Source organism: Saccostrea cucullata, unplaced genomic scaffold (genome assembly GCF_032062105.1).
Source record: "Saccostrea cucullata isolate Sc308-1 unplaced genomic scaffold, CSIRO_AGI_Scuc_v1 ctg208, whole genome shotgun sequence".
Lineage (NCBI taxonomy): Eukaryota > Metazoa > Mollusca > Bivalvia > Ostreida > Ostreidae > Saccostrea > Saccostrea cuccullata.
Genome location: NW_026930701.1, coordinates 178,849 through 198,977, shown reverse-complemented (window position 1 = coordinate 198,977; position 20,129 = coordinate 178,849). Strand labels below are relative to the sequence as shown.

General features: G+C 33.5%; 3 protein-coding genes across 3 annotated transcripts; all 3 read left to right on the top strand.

Annotated features, from left to right (window-relative positions):
• The first annotated feature begins 654 nt into the window (after window positions 1–654).
• Window positions 655–7,640, top strand: LOC134229691 (uncharacterized). Its single transcript, XM_062711459.1, has 5 exons — window positions 655–738; window positions 1,625–1,895; window positions 5,735–5,787; window positions 6,368–6,374; window positions 6,461–7,640. The coding sequence occupies exons 2-5, from the start codon at window positions 1,632–1,634 to the stop codon at window positions 6,920–6,922; spliced, it is 786 nt and encodes a 261-aa protein (XP_062567443.1). The 5' UTR covers window positions 655–738; window positions 1,625–1,631; the 3' UTR covers window positions 6,923–7,640.
• Window positions 7,641–10,869: 3,229 nt separating this feature from the next.
• On the top strand, window positions 10,870–14,082 carry LOC134229693 (uncharacterized). The gene is made up of 3 exons (XM_062711461.1): window positions 10,870–10,944; window positions 11,836–12,118; window positions 13,188–14,082. Exons 2-3 carry the CDS (start codon window positions 11,837–11,839, stop codon window positions 14,076–14,078), a joined length of 1,173 nt encoding a protein of 390 aa, XP_062567445.1. The 5' UTR covers window positions 10,870–10,944; window position 11,836; the 3' UTR covers window positions 14,079–14,082.
• A 948-nt stretch (window positions 14,083–15,030) lies between these two features.
• LOC134229681 (uncharacterized) lies at window positions 15,031–15,668 on the top strand. Its single transcript, XM_062711448.1, has one exon. The coding sequence runs from the start codon at window positions 15,041–15,043 to the stop codon at window positions 15,578–15,580; it is 540 nt and encodes a 179-aa protein (XP_062567432.1). The 5' UTR covers window positions 15,031–15,040; the 3' UTR covers window positions 15,581–15,668.
• Window positions 15,669–20,129: the final 4,461 nt, after the last annotated feature.

Here is a 20,129-nt window from a genome sequence, read left to right as displayed (position 1 = left end):
TTCCGTGGTTTGAATGATAATTTTTTATTCAGGTATTTCATTCCGGCTTATAAAATGGATCATAATAACTATGATAATCATTATACCGGTTATTTAAAAGTTAAATAAATGTTTAAGGTAATACCGGTATAAGGTTACTTAAAATTATAGGGAATATTCTTAACTGAACCAAAAGCACTATATGTACTAGGCGTCTTAAATTAAGAGGAAAAAGTTTATTCTGGCCAATTCATTTTTTTTTTCATTAAATGAAAATAGATTAAGAGGGAATTAAAACAAATTAACATTGCTTATGCATTTTACAACCTATACGTATCCAGTGAATGTAATTTGTTGGCGGGGGATGCTCTCTTCTCCATGGCCCTTGGTTCCACTTCTTGTGTTTTGGGGAAGCTCTGCTCCTGATTTTTATTGTTTTGTGGACTTTGAAACTGAATACTGTTTGTTGTTTCCATATCCTTCTTCTAGCAACTGTTGTTTTATCTAAAGTATTTGACAGATTTCTCACTTTGCATATTTTTAATTTTTGTTAGGTGTGCCTCTAAATTATCTCTTAATCTCTAATGCGTTTCAATCAACTAATGTGTGTTTTTTAACTAAAACGTGTTCTTAAAATGCGCATGACGCATCATAAAAATTCCAATTTTTGTCAACATTTTTAATTATATAATAAATCCTAAGAAATGTAACACTCATCACTACTGACATAGGGAACCTTTCTCTTTAAAAGTTCTTAAGGTAAATGTTTTCTTTAATTTTTTTCTTTAAAAATGTCGCTAATAAAATAATAATTAATGAAACCAATCAATGAATTACTGTAACCGTTCATCGCATGTAGCTAGTATATATACAGAAGGAAGCGTGTGATGTTTTTGTTAAAAATATCTTTGTAAAAAAAACTGCTTGTAAATCATCACTATTCTGCTTCTTGTTCGTAACAAAAAGTAAACTGAATGAAGAATTTGTTACTTTTCGTGTGTAATTTTAACTTTACTAAAAAAAATGTATGTGGCTACCTTTATGCAATCATAACGTGTTCGTCAAACAAAACCTTTATAAATAAAACGTGTACGTCCCTTCAAAGTATGTAATTAACAGTTTGTTGCTATTTAAGTTGCAGAAGATATTCAATGACCATGCTTATCTTCATCTCCTTGTCGCTATTTTAGTTACAGAATGATGCGTGTCTTCAACTCTGTATTGCTATTTTAGTTACAGAATGATGCGTGTCTTTATCTCTTTGTTGATAAATATTTAATTTACAGAATGAGGCGTTCTTCAACATTTTGATGCTATTCAATTTACAGAATGGTGCGTGTCTTCATCTTTTTGATGCTATTTAAGTTATGGAATTGTGTATGTCTTCATCTCTTTGATGCTATTTTAGTTATAGAATGATGAGTGTCTTTATATTTTTGCTGCTTTTTAGTTAGAAAATGGTGCGTGTCTTTATATCTCTTTGTTTTTCATTAAGTTACAGAATGTTGCGTGGTTTCATCTCTTTGTTGCTATTTAAGTTACAGAATATTGCGTGGTTTCATCTCTTCGCTGCTACTTTTCTGTCGCAGTGCTATAAATTTATGTTACAGAACAATGCATGTCCTCATCTCTAGTGCTATTTTAGTTACAGAATGTTGCGTGGTTTTATCTCTTTGTTGCTACTTATCTGCACACTGAACAGAGCAGCAGCTGATCATCTCAGCAAAGACCCACCCCCGGGGGAATCCACGGACCCACAGCTACAAATCGTGTACAACGACAGGCTAAGGGAGGTGATGAGGAAATTCAACATCACAGAGGCAGACATGAATATGATGCTGTCAAATTTTGTAGAGGGTGGGAAGTCCCCAACTATAACGAAAAGCGTCCTCAATTCTAACACCGGTCTCCAAGAGGTAAGAATCTTAAGACTACGCTAGACAATTAAAGTACAGTACTAACTTCTAATAACTACTGTATACAGGGTTATTTTCGCCCTTTCACACTTGCGGAAAATTTTGTCCCATTTTAAATTTGCCCCGTCAAAAGTTTTATTTAAGTAATTATACTGTATTCTCAAAATACGCCCCGTTTTAAATTCGCCCAAATGAGGGTAGGGCGAAAATAAAACGGGGGTGAAAATTTCCCTGTTTACAGTACATGTATCATATATTATTTTCGTTCTTCAATTGTAAATCAATTGTTGATATGAAATTCTGCTAACCTGGACGATTGAGATGTGTGGTTTTATAAAATGCGCATGTGTGACATATGCAGTATGTACATGTATACATAAATGACCGTCATCTATTATAATAGCACATACTTTGGTTTTTATAGTGCTATCAACAAAGTCGTTTAATATTACACCCTCTGTTGCTCATTATAGTTACTTACTTTGATACTTTGTTATCCCCTCGCGCAACTAGTTGCGAATGTGCGTATGTGTGTGTGTGTTAGTGTGTTTGTTACAGCTTGTGGGCAAAATTTACAGAGAACCTTTGCATTAACCACTCTCAGCCTTTACAAACTTGTGTGGCATTATAAAAGGAAGAAGCCTATTCATTTTAAAATAATCGATGCAATATTTCTTAAAATATAGCTCTTTTACTACCTTCTTACCTTGAAATTTTATGTACGACTTGACAATGCCCACTTCCGCTTATTCGGGTTGCTTCAATAAACCAAAGTTTTATGTACGACTTGACAAATACCATTTCCGTTTAATCAACATGGTAAAGTCAAGCCTCAGTTAATTTTACTTCGTACTTGTATTTGCGCATTGTCATATAATTGTGCGTATTTTGAGACAGTCTGTATGAATTACCATGTCATATCGGACGCCAAGTAATTGAAGGAAGGATATGGAGATTACCTGATAACGAACAGTATTCAATATCAAAGTCTATGAAATAATTTGATGAACGTCGCGGTTTCATTACCAAACCCCAACAGATGTCTGGGAATTTGGGGTGCACATCATTCCTGAAAGCTGTAAATACAATTTCATTTGACCTCCCATATGAAAAAATACTATTGGAATTCAATCGGAGTATTCAGTATAAACCGAGGTCCCATGAATTTTTGCCATGTAGGTGCTGGCACTGTTGAATGCTCCTATATATCTCTCCGCTAGCTCAATGGCCCTGAGTGCCGCTAGTTGAATACTTATAACAAAATTTCCTTTACAGCAGTTGAATACTCTCCAGTGCACGTCTTTCATAAAATATTTGAAAAAAATGGTGGCGTCTCCAAAATATGAAAAGTGAAAAATAGAGTTTCTAAATTGACATAAATGTACTTGTAAATCTAAATGCATTATAAATGAATTGAGCTACACTCTCATAAGTTGTTACAACCATTTTCTAAAAAGGTTATATATAAATAGTCTAAAGCAATTGTATATTTTTACAACACACAAGAAACACAACAAGACACTTGATGCATAAACAGAATACTTTCAATATTTAAAAAAGTACACAAAAAAGGGACGTATACTGGCTTTTTTTTTTTCATTCCTATTATCTGTTTAAAAATAACAAGCTTAGTAAAAACAAATCCTTAAATTTTATATACTTACAATAGCACATGAGAAATTTCACACGCTGAATCATCACGAAGACAATAATAATGTTTCAAATCAAAATTCCCATCTTCTACACACATGTAGGTTGTTGTAATGTAACAAACCCGATCTATGATAATGTAATTTTGAACCCAACATAAATTTAGCGTGGGAGAAATTTTCTAACAAGTCGGAGTGTTCAACTAGTGGTCAACTCTTGTTCTGCATGAAATTTCAAAGTATTAGCATTCAACTAATGGTCAACTGGCCGTTTTATGCAGTATCGCTTTTCATTCAACTGGAGAACTGTTTTCGCATTAACAGTTGACGACTGAAATGTGTTAACATTTTCGTAGGGCTTGTTAACATTGTTATTTTTCATTACGAATAAAATGCATATTGAACTGGTAAATAGTTTTATTTTTACCTTTTGTAATACATGTTTAACCAGTGTGGCTGTTAAATTTTAGAAAGAATTAAACGGGGGTACGCGCATCATGACCAAACGTGTGGTCCACAAAATATGCTCGTGCAAAGTGATGGAAAGCTCTGTAAGTAAAATTTGATTAAAGATGTTGAAGAATTGTATTGCGAAAAAATATATGTTTATTGCAAAAATCAATTTTTCTCTCCCAAAGTTAGCGTATTCTGTGCCTTAACCACCAGGTTTGATACAACCAGATTTTTTATGCATAATTTAATAAAATCGGATGAATAAACAAACAATGTTTTGTTGAAAGTTAAACTACATATAAATCCGTTCCCCGGTATTACAAATTTTGTGTAATGAACATGTTATTAATCATTTTTCGACACTTTCTTCAGTGCCCGTCAGAATTTCCTCTGTCCTGTAAACAAACTTTTGTACTTCAGAAATGAGTTTAATAAAAACGAAAAGTAATTTATTATTTTGTTAAAATTGAATACAAAGGTGTAGACGAATCATTTTTGCATGTTTGTGCTTTTTTAAAAATATATATATTTTTTAAATAAGAAGAGTTATCGTTGGATTTCCAAGTTGCTTTACGAATGAATGGATTTCTGCTAGGTATAAGGGAAACTGCCCAATTACATATGCATGTTATGCCCCCTCCATACCCACTAAAATGCTAATGCAATTTGTTTTCTCTTAAAAAAAGACTCCCATCCCTGATAATTTTGTTAAAAAAAATAAATAGTGCTGAAAAACATTTTATTTCTTCATCTTAATATATTAAACTTAACTACCCCAACTTAGGTATCCATGTAATTCCTTCCTAACCAAGATACTATGCACTTTGCATTTTGTAAAAAAAATGGATCAACAACAACAACCCCCTTAATAATTTTGTCAAAAGTAAGGGAGCAAACATTGCAGGTTCAAATCCCACTGTGGGACGTGGAGACTGATCCTTCGAGCAAGCCTGTCGAGATGCTGGCACAAAAAAGATCCCTCACTGCTCCATGGCCGTCAGTGCCTATTATATGAAAAAATGTACTCTCCACCGGCAAGCCTTCATCCGTTCCTGAGAGGGACATTAAACAAAATACGTTGTACTATCAATCTTTAAAATTTTTAAAGTCCGAGAGAATTTACCATTACCGGGAACTTCTTGTCCGAGCAGGCCTTGTATTACTATGAAATTTAACACTAAGAATTCTAAGAATTAGTGCCTTTATATTATCTTTAATTGCTTCTAACTATAAATTGAAACATACAGAGATAACGAACAGTTTTCAAGCTTAAAAGCTTTAAGGCCATTAAAAATACAAAATAGGTGCAATGCTAACACGTGAAAACATCTGAAGTGGAGAGAGAGAGTATTCTATCCTAAATTTATGGTAAACGGTTAAAAACTGGTTTGCTAAACATGTGTTTTATATAAGATGAGGTTTTGTGGTTTCCTTCAGCTGGTTTATATGAAGAAAGATTATTTGAATAGTGTTTAGTTGCTTGCAGGTTTTATTGTGTTATCTATAGAATTTTATTTTTACCTTTTTTTCAAAAAAAATTATTAAATAATGATCTTTATTAATTTATAAAGTATTGAAAGAATTGGATGTATATCTTAGATTAAACAATGCTTGTGATTGTTTTTGACTATAGCAAGACGTTTATTTACTTGAATTTTTTTTTTACCATAGTAGACAATAAAAAATGTTATGCATACATACAACTTCTCTCTCATTTTCGTTATTTACTCATTTCAGACGATTACGTTGGATTTCCAAGGCTTTACGAATGAATGGATTTCGCAAAAAAAGTTGCCATAACGATAAAAATCCTTTTAAAAGACACACGGAAAAAAAATCCATTTATGCCTGGATGTCCGAGAGGATTTTTGGAAGAATTACTGAAAATGTATACCGAGAGAGGGCGCTTTCTAACAGACGACTGTACCGTGATCTGATGGAGAGACTATTTTATTGTTTAAAATCATGTACAGAGAAACTTCAGCATGAAAGCCATGGATTTTTATTTAAATGTACATTTTTCTTAAAGTCATGTGAAAGATCTTGCACTTCAGACACCTTACGTTTTCCTCCTTCATCGATGCATACATAAATTCATATTGTAAATTCTAAATTTAGCAGGTGGTAATAAATCAAACGTTAACAGTATAAAATCCTTTAAAAGAGCACAAAGAAAAATAGCAACACATTCATAAAGACACTAAAGCTCCTATTTTTTCTCGGAAGCCATTAAGAAATGACCAATGTAGCATTGATTTCTTAAAAGAAACAAAAAAGGTTCTATTACATATTGTACATATACACAAGTCTATTATAAAATTCAGAAGAAAATTATCTTTTTATACACGTAATTTATTTATTTCTCTTAAGAATACAAGTGCATGTTAAATTTTGTTTTTATATTAAGAGATCCATTTATATGTTTAAGATATTCTAAATGAATACAAAACTGCCATTTTTCAGGTACAAAATATTCTAAATGAATACGAGACTGCAATGGAGTCTACACCAAATGCAGTTATGGCGCGGAGAGATTCGTCACGTGTTATCTCAACAGGCACTTCCGGTCCAGTCGCAGAGGTAGCGCCCACACAGCAAGTCGTGTTGGAGAATGAACCAATAAAAAATGACGAAGCTCAAATGCAGGAAAAACTAGCTCAACTTGAAGAACTACGTAATCAAAATGCTCTACTTAATCTAAGACTTCGTGAAGAGCAAGAAATGTTATCACCTTCAGCCAACGGAATCTTACAAAGGCCTCAGACGCCACTTTCGTTTTCGACATCGATACCGGAAGGACGTGGGTCGTCTGCTCGCGCCCCAGAAAGTGTTCGAGAGAGGTTGCTTGCAGAATATCGAGCATTGCAAAACAGAAAACGAAATATTTACCAGCTCTTGCAACGATATAAAAGATTATTACTTTAACACAGTAGAATTGGTATCTGTGCATTTAAAACTTTGAAAATGCGACTGGTCTGTGTTGTGAAGATTTCTTCCAGTGAACACTTATAAAACAAACTTTGATCGTAAACACTGTTTCAAAATAACTTCTTTTCACATGCTGTCTGGCGAACTCGACAAAATATAACCTGCACAGGAGTAGAAGCTTGTCTATTGATAGACATGTAAAAACGAAATTCATGCGACAAAAAGATTTCTAACACATTGAACCTTTTTGTTGGAGCGATACGTGTCTCATGTGACAGAGAATATAAGGAATGTCTATGCATTGTGGTAAATATTCATGACATCTTGTTTGTAATCATGTTCGGATAATTGACATCTGATCTAAGAATGAGAAATGTCCTTAAATTCATGTAACTAAAACATTCGTCTTTTCAAATAACATGATCTTTTTTGGTATATTTTGTCTTGAATAATGGAAAATCATGGAACTTATCACCAACAATTGCTGCGACACGGGATATCCGTAGTTAAGGTTTCAACCGGATGTTCGTGACTTTCAGCACTATGCAATGGACCAATCACTACTGATATAACAAAGCGTAGAAAGAATGACACAGATCCCGGAAAGAACGTCGAACCCGATCCCTTTCGGTTGGTTCACGCTTTTATTAGCTGCATAACTGTCGTTCTCTGCTTCATCTGTCCGAATTTTCTCAAGCAGAGAACTACGCTACCATTTGATATAAGTACCGCAGGTGTACTATATCATTTTTCTGTTTGCAATATTTGGGATACCTTTCCAAAAACTGAAAAAATGATATACATTTATATCTATATATATATTTATACATTTTTGTATCCAATGTTTTAAATTAAAATAAAAAATGTCTTTATTTTCTTTCAAATGTTGTCTTAATTGCTCTTTATGTAAAAAATCAATCACAATTCATTAAAGATAAAAAGTGCCCTCTTACTGACATTTAACAATAAAACATTCTATCATGCACAAGGGTAATAAAATACATGACTGCGTGATGTACAGTAAAGAAAAATATATTAGATAGTAATTAAACATTTGCATATTCTAAAAATTCTTTCCATCCAGGTGCATAAAAATTCTTTAGAAAGGGTCCATATAAATAATTCTTTGATGCCTTCCTGAGAGTATATTTGTACGAATTTTTTTTTTTTTTATTATTATTATTATTTTAGAATTTATAATTAAAAGTAACTTGAATATTGGGTTTTATTATTTTAAAAATAATTGAATGTCTTTATAACGATAATAGACTTGAATAAAAACCACAAACAAAGACAAGTCTTAGAATTTTCTACATTTCCTGCATGCAGATACCAGTGATTCAAATTGGACAAATTAAACTGGAATTAGCATATTCTTAAAAAAAGTAGTTTCTTTTTAACTTCATATAGGGTTTAATGCGTTTCCATTTTTAAAATTTATAATTGTGAAAATAACAATCAATCATTACAAGTTATTAAACCAGAGCGAGAAATTATTACAAAAGAGGTGATCTATGCCATGTACGGTGTGGCGATACATCATTTTGAGTTGTCGATACAATACACCTTTTGTTAAAATTGGAATTTTAGTGTCAGAATTACATGTCTTTGCACTTTCTTGTGAATTGGTTGGTTTATAAAAGAATTACATCTTTTCATTAACGCAAACATTATTGTTTCCTATGACATATTTTACAGTATAGGCCCTCCTTGTTTATTAATTTGTAATTATTACAGCCAGTGGGATTGGTGCATTCTTTAATTATTTATTTTTAGACTTTTTGATTCATTTGATTTAAAATAGAAAAAAAATATACTTGCTAGAGAAGAAAAAGTAGAAATATATAATTAAAAATCGAATAGAAAAAATTAAAACGATGAAAAAAATCCAGAATTTGCATATAAACAAATAGAATTGGACTGGATTGACTTAAAATATATATACAATTTATTTTTTTTTTTAAAGTTTTTTTTGTGTCATTTGCAATTGGCATACACATATTTTATAACATCTTTTAAATAACGCAGTTTTTTTCCCCTTAATCCATCTTAACTGTACCTGAAGACTGTACAGGATATATGTACATGTACTAAGTGTGAGTAACAAAAGGTCGGTACTAACCAATCCATTCAACAAAGGACTAAAGTTTGCATGACAATGATGACCAGTTTATTTTCAATGCAACGTTGAATATGCAGGACAAGTCTACATAAAATAATATTTCTTTTCGAATAAATTGTATAACCGTTACGGTTTGGTATAAACAGATAAAATCTTGTGTTTATCTTCATTTAAATTACATTTTAATTTTCTTTCATTTTCTATCTTTTTTCTTTACCTAATAATTGACCAGAAATTTTAATATTGTTTTATTTAGTAAATTTTATCTACTTATTTTCATAAAAATGTTTCTGCTTATAAGGATTAATCGAAAAGACATTTAAGCTTCAAATGATTTGTTATTGGCCAAACCATTGAAAATGTTTGTAGATGAAGGAACTCTTGTCAAAATAAACCAAATTTTCTTTGTATTTTTCACAAAATTTGGTGTCGATTAATTTTATTGGTTAGATCGATGACAAAACGTATTTTACCAAATCACTTGTTCAACGATCGATCAAGAAGATCGACTATCCCATTATTCACCACAAAAAAGTGAGAAAAATTTAGAGATAATTCGAGAGGAAATACCTGTCGGAAAGGAAAGGTACACTTCGACATAAACAATCATATATCAATCGTCCCGTGATTCAATTCGGGCTCTATTGTGTAACCGCCCCCATCCGTCACAATTAAAAAAAAATCGAACAGCTGTTATAATTCCCTTTCTTGTTGAAATAAGTCGTCCTAGTTTGTGTCGATTGTTTTGAAGCTTGAATGTTAAATTTGATAATTTTTTAACGAATGACAGTAAAAAAAAAATGTGAGAAAAAAAAATTAATTGCTTAGAGGGTCTTTATTAAAATCAATATTTAATCATTATTCTTTTTTGGTACATCTATATGTTTTAAAACAAGTCAAGTCAAAAAAAAAAAAAAAGGAAAAACAAATACTCATGAAGCGAGGGGGTTTTCTTGTTCCTTATGGATCAGCAAATGAATCTATAATAATCAATTATAAAACTTTAAATATACACGTTTTCCTTTGATAAAATTATTTTTTCATAAAACTTCAAATTAAAAAAAAAAATAAGAGAAAGAAGAATTTTTTTAAAAAAAGGTTATAAAACCCGTATTGTTTTTAAGGAACATGAAATGAAATCTATTTAATTTTTTACATTTAATTAAAGACAGAAATTTGAATTTCAAATATTGTGATGAATTTAAATTTCTATTGCGCAGTAAAAATGACATTTTAAAGGTCTAAAGTTCTAATGTACTTTTTCTTTTTACGAAATAGATATGCAGGTTTAACGGGAAAATCCAGCATGTACATAGTTATACATCACTTCAAATCTTATTAATTTGATCGCCCCTTTGTTGATGGAATACTTTCTATGTTGACCTACCTTGACTATGCATATGTATGTGACGAACATTTGCGAAGAATTAAAAATATTTTTAATGAAATTCCTAACCTTGAAAATTTGAAGAAAAAAAAATGATTGATGTGCATCTAGGGTTTTCCCTTATGTATGTGATAATACAGCTGGAATTTTTCGTCTTTGTCACACTTTCTAGCTAAGTATTGTATTTAATTCTTTAACCATTATATTCCAATTGAATATAAAAATGAAGATTTAGGTATACATGTACTTCGTAAAATACATTTGAATAAATTATACGAAAAAATAAAACACGGTATAAACCAAATCACCAAATGATTCAAAAGAATTTGAATTTAAGGGAAAAAAAAGGAAAAATCCACACACCCATAGTTTAAAGTTCAGCTGATTACTCTGTAGATGATGCAAGCTACGGAAACTAAATTAATTACAGTTGATTAGTTTAATTGATTATCTATGTTAGGATATATTGGATCGTACTAGAGGTATCTACATACAAGAAAAACCAGATAGGTAAGTGAAACTTTCATTATTTAGTTTTCTTTCTGTATTTCTTCGTGAAATTATCTTATCAATATTTTGAGTAATAGAAAAATAAAAATTGTTGAATTTTGAAGGAGAATCAATAAGCTGAAAGCAATTACGATTGATTTATAAAATAAGGGAAAACATTATTTACGTTCTTGATGCAAAGTCATTGCAGGATTTTGCGATGTGATTTTCGTATACTTATTTATTAATTTCCAAGTAAGGTTTTCCAGAGTTAATTTTCTGACCGCATCCCATTCTCCTCAGTCTCAGATTTCATCGATCACACTCCCACCCACTTCTAAATTAATTAACGCAGTGGCGGAACAAGAATATTCATAACGGGGGGGGGGGGGTAGAAAAAGGACTGGGGCTGCATTGAAGGGCGACGGAAAAGTTCTGTGGGGTTCGGGAAGCCCGTGGAAACTGACGAATTCCTACAAATAAAAAGTGGATTTTTCCCTTGATCTTTGGAAACTAGACGTGACCTTATGTCAGAATACACATGGTCGAAAAATGATATTTAGGAATATTTCGTACCGAACACATGTCTGTTTCAAAAGCTAGTGCAAAAAATATAATAAAATAAATACAGAACTTGGATATGTTATCATTCCTTCAATTTATGTACCAAAATTAATTAAACTGAAGGTAAATGCTTGTTATACAAACAAAATAAAAAAAAAATAAGAATAAAAAACTTTAAAAGACGGCGGTGCTGGTTCCGCATTTGGTATGTGTAATACCCATTATGATTTTTTTATCAATTCAATTCTCTCAATAACCAAAAACTTTATAATAAGACGCCTCAAGAAAATATCAAACGATCTCAACATTTTTTTTAAAAGATAGGTACGTCTACTCTTTTTTTTTCAGGATGGCCCGTATTTTGACGTTGCTTGTATCGCTGTGTTTTTGTGGAGTTGTTTTATCTCAAGAACTAGACGATAACTCCACCTCAGTAGATCCGCCGGTCCCATCTGAGGTACCAAGGGATCATGCTGACGTACAGATTCTTTACACGGACGAGTTGATGAAGGTCATAGAGAAATACGGACTGACTGATGACGACATCATGCACGTCACTAATAAGGTCAAAGAGGGTAACCCTCCCACTGTGAAGAAACTTATAAAAAATGAAGAAACCGGAAACGAAGAGGTAAAGAGACATAAGGGGGGGGTTTGATCCTGGGCAGGGGGGCAATAAAACTTTGGAATATATACAGATAACGAACAGTGTTTAAGCTCAAAATTGAAGCAGAACAAACATCAGAATTTGGATCAGGTGTCATGGAGGAGTGAGCATCCCCTGCTGACCGGTCATACCCGCCGTGTGTTCTTTGTCATGATCAGGAAATAACGGAAATATCCGTCCACAATTTAGTGTATACAAAATGGTCTAACAATTAGTATGAGAAACGTCAGACAGCATTTGCATTTGCCAACAAAGTCATTGCATCGTCCATCGAACCTAAGAAATTACGACTTAGAACGAGACTGCTAATAATGAATTACATAAACTGCCTGCGAGGAAATTATTCGTCGTTGCTTGTACCACACACACCCATCTGCACTTAAAAGAAATTTGGAGTTTTGCGATTCCCTGAGTCTGCCACCTGTTTTTCATTTCCCCCCTTTTTTCCCCATTCGCTTTTAAGACTTTTTGTCTTATTTCACTTTTCTTTGATGATACACATTCTCTCATCAATCATCTTGGAAATACCATAATTGGTATGATAAAAAAGAGACCCGTAAAACTTGCACTGAAGCCCTTCGATATCCTTTCTCACGAACAATAATGGTCTCCTAAGTTGGTCCTTGTAGAATACATGTATAGTGTAGTATCAAATCTCTAAATCACATAAGTACATGTTGTATCGTCTTCTAGTAGAAAAAAATCTTAAAACATGTCTTGTAAAACTGCTAAAAAAAACAATTTTTAATTCCTCGACCTATTTTTTGGGGGTATCTGCTTCGTATTCAGAATAAGTTCCCTTCTCTACACAGTTACGAGCCTTGTCCACCGATTTACTCCAGTAATGTCCCCTTTTCTTTTATACATGTAATAGCTGAGTCTTTTCAAATTTTATATGAAACAGCTTGGTGTCATCATCCTAAAATCTTTATTATAAGTTATGCATCTATAAATATTAGGCGACATTTAAGCTTTTATTCTTGAGATAATTAAAGATTATTTTATCTTATTCCAATATTTGTCTTTTTTTCAGATGGTCGAGGTAAATCTTAAAAACTTCATTGCCGGAGGTCACGTGACAGACCTGACGCCGATTCTTTCTCCTACAGAAGCTCCATCAGAAAAACCAAGCGTCACAGACACCGTGTTACCCTCAATAACAAACCTAACACAGCCCGAACCCGAACCGGAAGTCATGATGCCAACAAGGGAAGAAATTGTGGCTGGTCTCCGAAAACGCGAGGAGGATTTACTGGTTAGATTGGAAGAAAATCGAAAGGAATACGAACAAATAGCCCAGGAATTGATGGAAGTTCGGAAGGAAATAGTGATGAATACTCCAGATGAGTATGACTTGTTAGCAGGTGACGTAGTAACCAGTCCTGATGTGCCTTCCCCAGTTATATTATCACAACCTCCCGAAGTGCCCCCACGTCCATTTAGTCAAACGCCTCGGGAAGCCATTCCCGACGATGAACAAATTAGGAATGAACAAATCGCCCGCGAGAATCTCCGAGCACAAAGACTGGCCGTTCTTCGGGGAATTCTTCGAAGGAATCTCCTGAGAAGACGTTTAGCAGCCTTGACCGGATTTCCGGCCAATCTTCCTAGATCTAGAGAATTCTTTGTTCAGCCATCACGAACCATTCTCATACCAACTCGCCGATTCGGTGCGCCTCTCGTTGTAAGAATTCGTCGCCGTCCATTACTGGTCATGCCTACTCCAGTTACTGTTCCCGTGGTGCAGAATCAGCTTCCGGTTGTTGTAGACGTACGCAATCCGGAAATCGAAACTAGACCTTTTGATCCTATACCACGTGTTACGAATATAGTGGTAGATACACCAGATGATGTGGATGAGCCGAGATCAGACGTGCCTCTTCCTACAGAAGACGAATCAGATAGCCCAATTCCCGTTGTTTAACCAATCAGATAGTCCAATTCCTGTTGTTTAACCAAAACAAAACAAATTAATCACATAACTTCCTGAATTTCCAAGGGCCATTGGAATGGCTTTAAATGGGAAAAATATTAAAATAAAAAAATGTTAAAAGCCAGTAAAAGGAATTAAATGATTTAATGTTTCGATTTTGTTTGTTTTTGCTTTATCTCTAAAAATGCAAAATGGAATAATTTGATGCATATGTTGAGGACTGAAGCTTATTTAGTTTGCCAATTCCTTCTAACAGAGGTTCCCTTCTGAGCTTTTGAGCACATTTTGTCTTTACCTGTATTTCAGAAATTCTGCATAATGTTTAACTTCTTGTTATAAATTTAAATTCTACTATGCCAATCAAATTATATTTAAATAAATGATCATGTTAAAAACATTGGGAACTTTTTTGTTGCCATAAATTTTTAATGTATTTTCAAAATGAAATAAGACTGTGCTTTTTCCTATAATTTATTTGATCAAAACAATATTGGAGAAAACGCTTCGAAAAATTGGTTTTTGTGTTTTGAAACACGATTGGTGTGTAAAGAGTACTACTGTGTATTAAACTATTTTTCTTTGTTCTCCATTATCATTCCTTCGTTGTTATAGTAGTTGAATGACCAAGGGTTCGTCAACTCATAATTTAAAGCCAATTAAACTTGATTTATCTTCAACAATCATCATCCACGATCATTCAACTAATTGATTTCAATCAAACTAACAGGTTTATATATTAAACTGACCTCAAGAAGTTTTACACCGTTTGGATTATTTCTTCACACGCCGGTAAGGCACTTTTGGTTTATATGCATGTACACATATAATAATAATAATATAATGAAGTTCATGAAATACAAGATTATTTGTTTATGGAAGAAACAAAAAATTCACTTATTTGGTTACCTAGGATATAAATACTTTTTTTTTTATATTGATCCAGAAAAATCATCATGATGGTCCGTTTTCTCTGCATGCTCGTGGTTCTGAGTTTCCTGGATCAAAACCCCTCTGCACAATTTACGTCAACACAAAACTCGGTACCAAGTCCCAATGTACCAACAACATCCGGGGATTTTCAGCCAATTACATACAATCATGAGTTCAGAGGTCAGGCCGAGCTATCAAAACGATTGGTGGAAATGATAAACCAACTACAGGGCTGGTCAACAGACGTGTCTCACATATCAACACACTCTGGGATAGGAGGAACAGGCAGCAAAATTCAGAGATTTCTATGTTATTACGATATATTTTGCAAAGAACTTTTACACATCAAAAATTCAGAGCGCCACCTGGATAATCCTAACGAGGAACAAAGCGAGCTGTACCGGATTTATCTTCCGGTTGGCTTCCTTAATCCTTTACCTGTCCAAGAGACCGAAGAAATGTATGCCGCGTTAAATCGGGACAGGAGTTATCGTTCCTCGGTCAACCCACTGACAGCAAAAGAATCTCCTTTATCGGAGGATAGAAAACCACACGTCTTGTAACTGTTTTTGTTGTTATAATGATATATATATTTTTAAAACTTTCTTACTTTGAGAATTTTAATGTAACAAGCAAACTTCAAAGAATTGTGGCCCCTCAATTTCGAAGTCTTTGTGAGCAAGATATTATTGTTGTGGCGTATTGCGTCAAATATGAACGCCCTATCAGGTGTTACTGGGATTCAAAAGTTATCAGCAGAGTTATTTTTTTGAAAAGTAAGTCAAGCATGAAGATCAAGGTCAAGGGGTCAGAAATCATAAGGTAGCATGCTCTGAAGTATCTCGTCGAACGTAATACACATGTCAAATATGAAAGCACTATTTTATCTCTATCAAAAGTTATTAGGAAAAAAAATTATAACATTTTTGAAAAGAAGGTAAAGCTTCAAGTTCACGGTGTAAAAAAAATCATGAGAGTGTATTTAGAAAGGTTTTATCACAAGTACAGAGGCACCTGACGTTACTTATTTTTCTTTTAATAAGAAAAAATATACACATACCTAATAATATTTTTTTTAAGTAACGTCAGGTGCCTGTGCACAAGTAGTATACACGTGAGAGGTGAACCTGGCTACTAATCTTTTCATCTAAAAGTTATGACCAAGGTTAAGGTTTTTTAAACATAAGGTCAAACTCCAAGGTCAAGGTCACGGGGTAAAAAAAAAATCATACAACATTTGGAAGGGTCTTGTCACAGGTAATAACATACTTAATATGAAAGTCCTATCTTTTCTCCTCATTTAAAAGAGAAGACCAAGGTTAAAGCTTTTGTGACAGACGGACAGACAAATGATATTTTTAAGTATCCCCTCGCTTTCGTGAAACTGGCAAGTGCGAAACGTGCTGAAAAAGTGCATTCTTATTGGACAAGCGATGGACGGATATTTACCCAGTTGCAGGAAAAGGGACGCAAATATATGATCCAGTCTATTAGAGATTTGTATGAACTGGCCCCACCACAGTCCTATCCACCACAGGATGTGTTTTCTGAGGAAATGTAAATTCAGTACCCATTAACTATTTAATGGTGTCATCATTTCATCCACAAACTTGAAATCAAAAGTGTTTAAAGCGATCTTAAATTTGGTCTTTTCAAGTTAATAATTACTAATGCATATCAGTATGGTCTATTTATGATATTTCTTAATTGTTTACCCTAAACTCTCCCAATACAATCACAGTATGATTACTGTTACTTGGAAAATCTTGTACATAGTACAAATACTTTTATTGTCTTTCAACAATGCTTCTGTCACTACACGCCATGTTTTGCCTAGTGACACAGAGGTGCCATTTTCCTCACGCTTGTTTACAATTTTTATTTTGTTTCCTTCATTATTGTTCTGTTCTTTTTTGTTTTTTGAATTCTTTCTACACAAACTTTTTTTTCAACGTTTTTTCGATTTTATTTTTAACCAAAGGTCATACAAACAAATTTGCATGTTTACTTATTATATGTCTCCTTGTGGCTGGTTCAAATATTGCTTTATACGTCTCTCTATGTCTTGAAAATGGCTAACTCAATAGAATAATATCGAGTCGCAATCGGACTTTTCTATTGTAAATGTAGATGTACATCAAAATCTCTGCTATTCTACGTACTACGATTTAATGATTTTGTTCATTTTTTTATTGAGTGTCTTAATTATATTTGGAAAAATACTAAATGCTTATTGTCAATTATCCCATGACCGACAAATTTTTCTTTGATCTTCACAAGGGTGTATTTCTCATATCAACAAAAGTGTTGTGATATATTAAATATCACATATGTGATATAAAGCTAGTGATATCCAACCGTTATACACTAGATGTAGGAGGAGCTATGCAAATGAGACAAAAATTCGTTTCTAGATTTTAATGAACTAACAGAAACAAGAAAAAACACACAATACAGATAGTTAACACAGTTTAAATCAAAATGCACAAATCTTTACAAAAAAAGACACTGACACGGTCTAGCGGAGCAATTCTCGAAGCGGATAGCTTCATCTCCCATAGGAATTCGCACATTCAATGGTAGTTTCCTTCCGGGCATCCTCTGAAAAGTTCATTTCATGAACACCTTGCTCTCATGCACAGTAGAATATCGGAACAGATTTGATATAAAGTCCTCGATCGGGGGTAGGGAAATCCGTATGCGCCCCTGGTTTCAATTACAGTGTACAAAACATGATATAGTGTTCGAAAGTTCTTGGTATATAAAAGTGAGTATTTCGGGAATTATTTTAAACTCACCAAGTTGTTGTTTCGCCGAGATTTCCAGTCGTTGAACACTTGAACCATGTTGACTGCCCATGAACTGATGAAGTGTTACGGCGTGTGGTTTTACTTTCTTGATTTTTTAAGCGCACTTATTTCACTGGCCGACACATGTTTTCCGAATCTGTATAGCTAGTATTTTCAGTCCATTCCGTAAAATTTTCCCGTTTCAATTCCGGAAATGATCCCAAACACCAACACCGTAAATCGAAATTCATAAAAGTCCTGGCCACATGGGCCATTTTTAAATCCGATCGCCTGAGTTCATACAATCTGAACTGCTTGACTCGATTGAAAATGATCCTCGTCGTAGGCTTGCTGCAAAAACGGCGATTCTTTACGCTATAGACCCCTTCTACTACTTTCTCCAAATCCATAGAATACAAATGAATTGATTATCTCAAGAAAATGATCACGTGGTACAGTACTAAGAAAATTTACCAAATTTGTAAATCCGTTACTTGGATACCAAAAACCCTTCGCGTTAAGACTATCACGTGGTTCTGATGCAGAGTCTTTATTAGTTGATGCAAAGAAAATACCTAATATGGGAAGAGGTCAAATGAAGGGTCATGGGATAAATCAGTTACATGATTGACAGCTCGATGATGCATACAAAATATCGTTTCGTTATTGCAAACTCGGAGGCTAACGCCTCCTCGCGTGCAATAACTCAACGATATTTTGTATGCATCATCTCGTGTCATCATGTAACTATTACAAGGGGCACAAGAAAACATTTTTTTAAATTATGTGTTACAAATTATGTACTTCCTTATTTTGTTGTCAGGCGACATAGAGACAAATCCGGGGCCATCTCAAAGTATACAATCCTCACTAGACATTTTTCATTTAAATGTGAGAAGTATTAGAAACAAGTTTGATAAGTTTCAGAGTATTGTGTCAGATTTCGATATTTTATGTTTCACAGAAACCCATCTTGATGCTAACATTTTAAATGAAGACATCGCTATTGACGGATTTAACTCAATTTTTCGTAAAGATAGAAACTCTCATGGGGGCGGTGTAATTATATATGCATCTGACTCGTTGCGCACTAATAGACGCCTTGATCTTGAACCTGTGAACTTTGAATGTGTATGGGTAGAAATTAGCGATCCTACCTGCAATATCTTGCTCTGTTGTGTTTATCGTCCACCTAACTCCGATAATTCCTTTTGGAAAAAATTCGAATGGTCTCTTGAAAAAGCTGTTGATATATCCGATAGAATTTTAGTCATAGGTGACCTAAATGTAAACTTTTTAAATCTTCAAATCACACATGTAGTCAACGAAATTCTTTTAAAATACTCCTTTCAAAACACAGTATGCGACGCTACTAGAGTCACGAAAAACACGAAATCTCTCATAGACCCAATTCTTGTCAGCGAAAATTTACATGCCGATGTACTGGACTCGGGGACAATAGATGTAGAACAATCTCTCAGCGATCACAAAGGCACATACATATATCTCAAATCACATACAATACAAGCACAATCATATGAAAGGAAAATATGGCTATATAAAAATGCAGATTTTGAAACACTGAACACACGCATACGCAATACAGATTGGAATACACTTAATAATGACGCTAAAGATATAGATCAGGCGGAGAGTAATTTCTCAACAAGTTTTTTAAACCATGTTAAAAATTGTATTCTCGAAAAAACAGTAACGATTAGGCCTAAAGATAAACCCTGGTTCGATTCCGCATTACGAAAAACAGTTCGACAGAGAAATCGTGCAAGAGATAAAGCCCACAAAACAAAAAAAGAATCAGATAAGGATAAGTTTAAAAAACTACGTAACAAAGTAAATAACATGAAAAAAGTAGCGATGACAAACTATTTTAACAATATAGAAACCAATCTTATCGAAGCAAGTATCAAAAGTTCTAAAATATATTGGAAATTATTAAAAGATGTTTTTAAAACCAAGGTTAGGTCCGATATTCCACCGCTGCAGGACACTACAGAAAATGGAAATGTACATATTACTTACAGCGATATTGACAAGGTTGAAGCGTTAAACAGCTATTTTGCTTCGATTTCGTCTTCGCATGATGTCGAACCCGAATTACCTGCCTTTTCTTTATTGTGTAATAGTGTTCTTAATAGTATTGAACTAGTTGAGCAGGACATTATTGATATAATTTCTATTCTCCCTGTGAGCAAGGCCATAGGACCTGACAATATCAGTCATAAAATGTTAAAAGCTACCATTTTTAGCGTCTCTTTTCCCTTGTGTATTTTGTTTAATAGATCTTTAAGGGAATGTGTATTTC

What these genes read in the sequence shown, in the direction of transcription:
- LOC134229691 (XM_062711459.1), top strand. Translation starts at nt 1,632, where the DNA reads ATGTTGCGTGGTTTTATCTCTTTGTTGCTACTTATCTGCACACTGAAC. An exon ending in CTAACACCGGTCTCCAAGAG is followed by an intron (nt 1,896 to 5,734) that starts GTAAGAATCTTA and finishes TACTCATTTCAG; the next exon opens with ACGATTACGTTGGATTTCCA.
- LOC134229693 (XM_062711461.1), top strand. Translation starts at nt 11,837, where the DNA reads ATGGCCCGTATTTTGACGTTGCTTGTATCGCTGTGTTTTTGTGGAGTT. An exon ending in AAGAAACCGGAAACGAAGAG is followed by an intron (nt 12,119 to 13,187) that starts GTAAAGAGACAT and finishes TCTTTTTTTCAG; the next exon opens with ATGGTCGAGGTAAATCTTAA.
- LOC134229681 (XM_062711448.1), top strand. Translation starts at nt 15,041, where the DNA reads ATGATGGTCCGTTTTCTCTGCATGCTCGTGGTTCTGAGTTTCCTGGAT.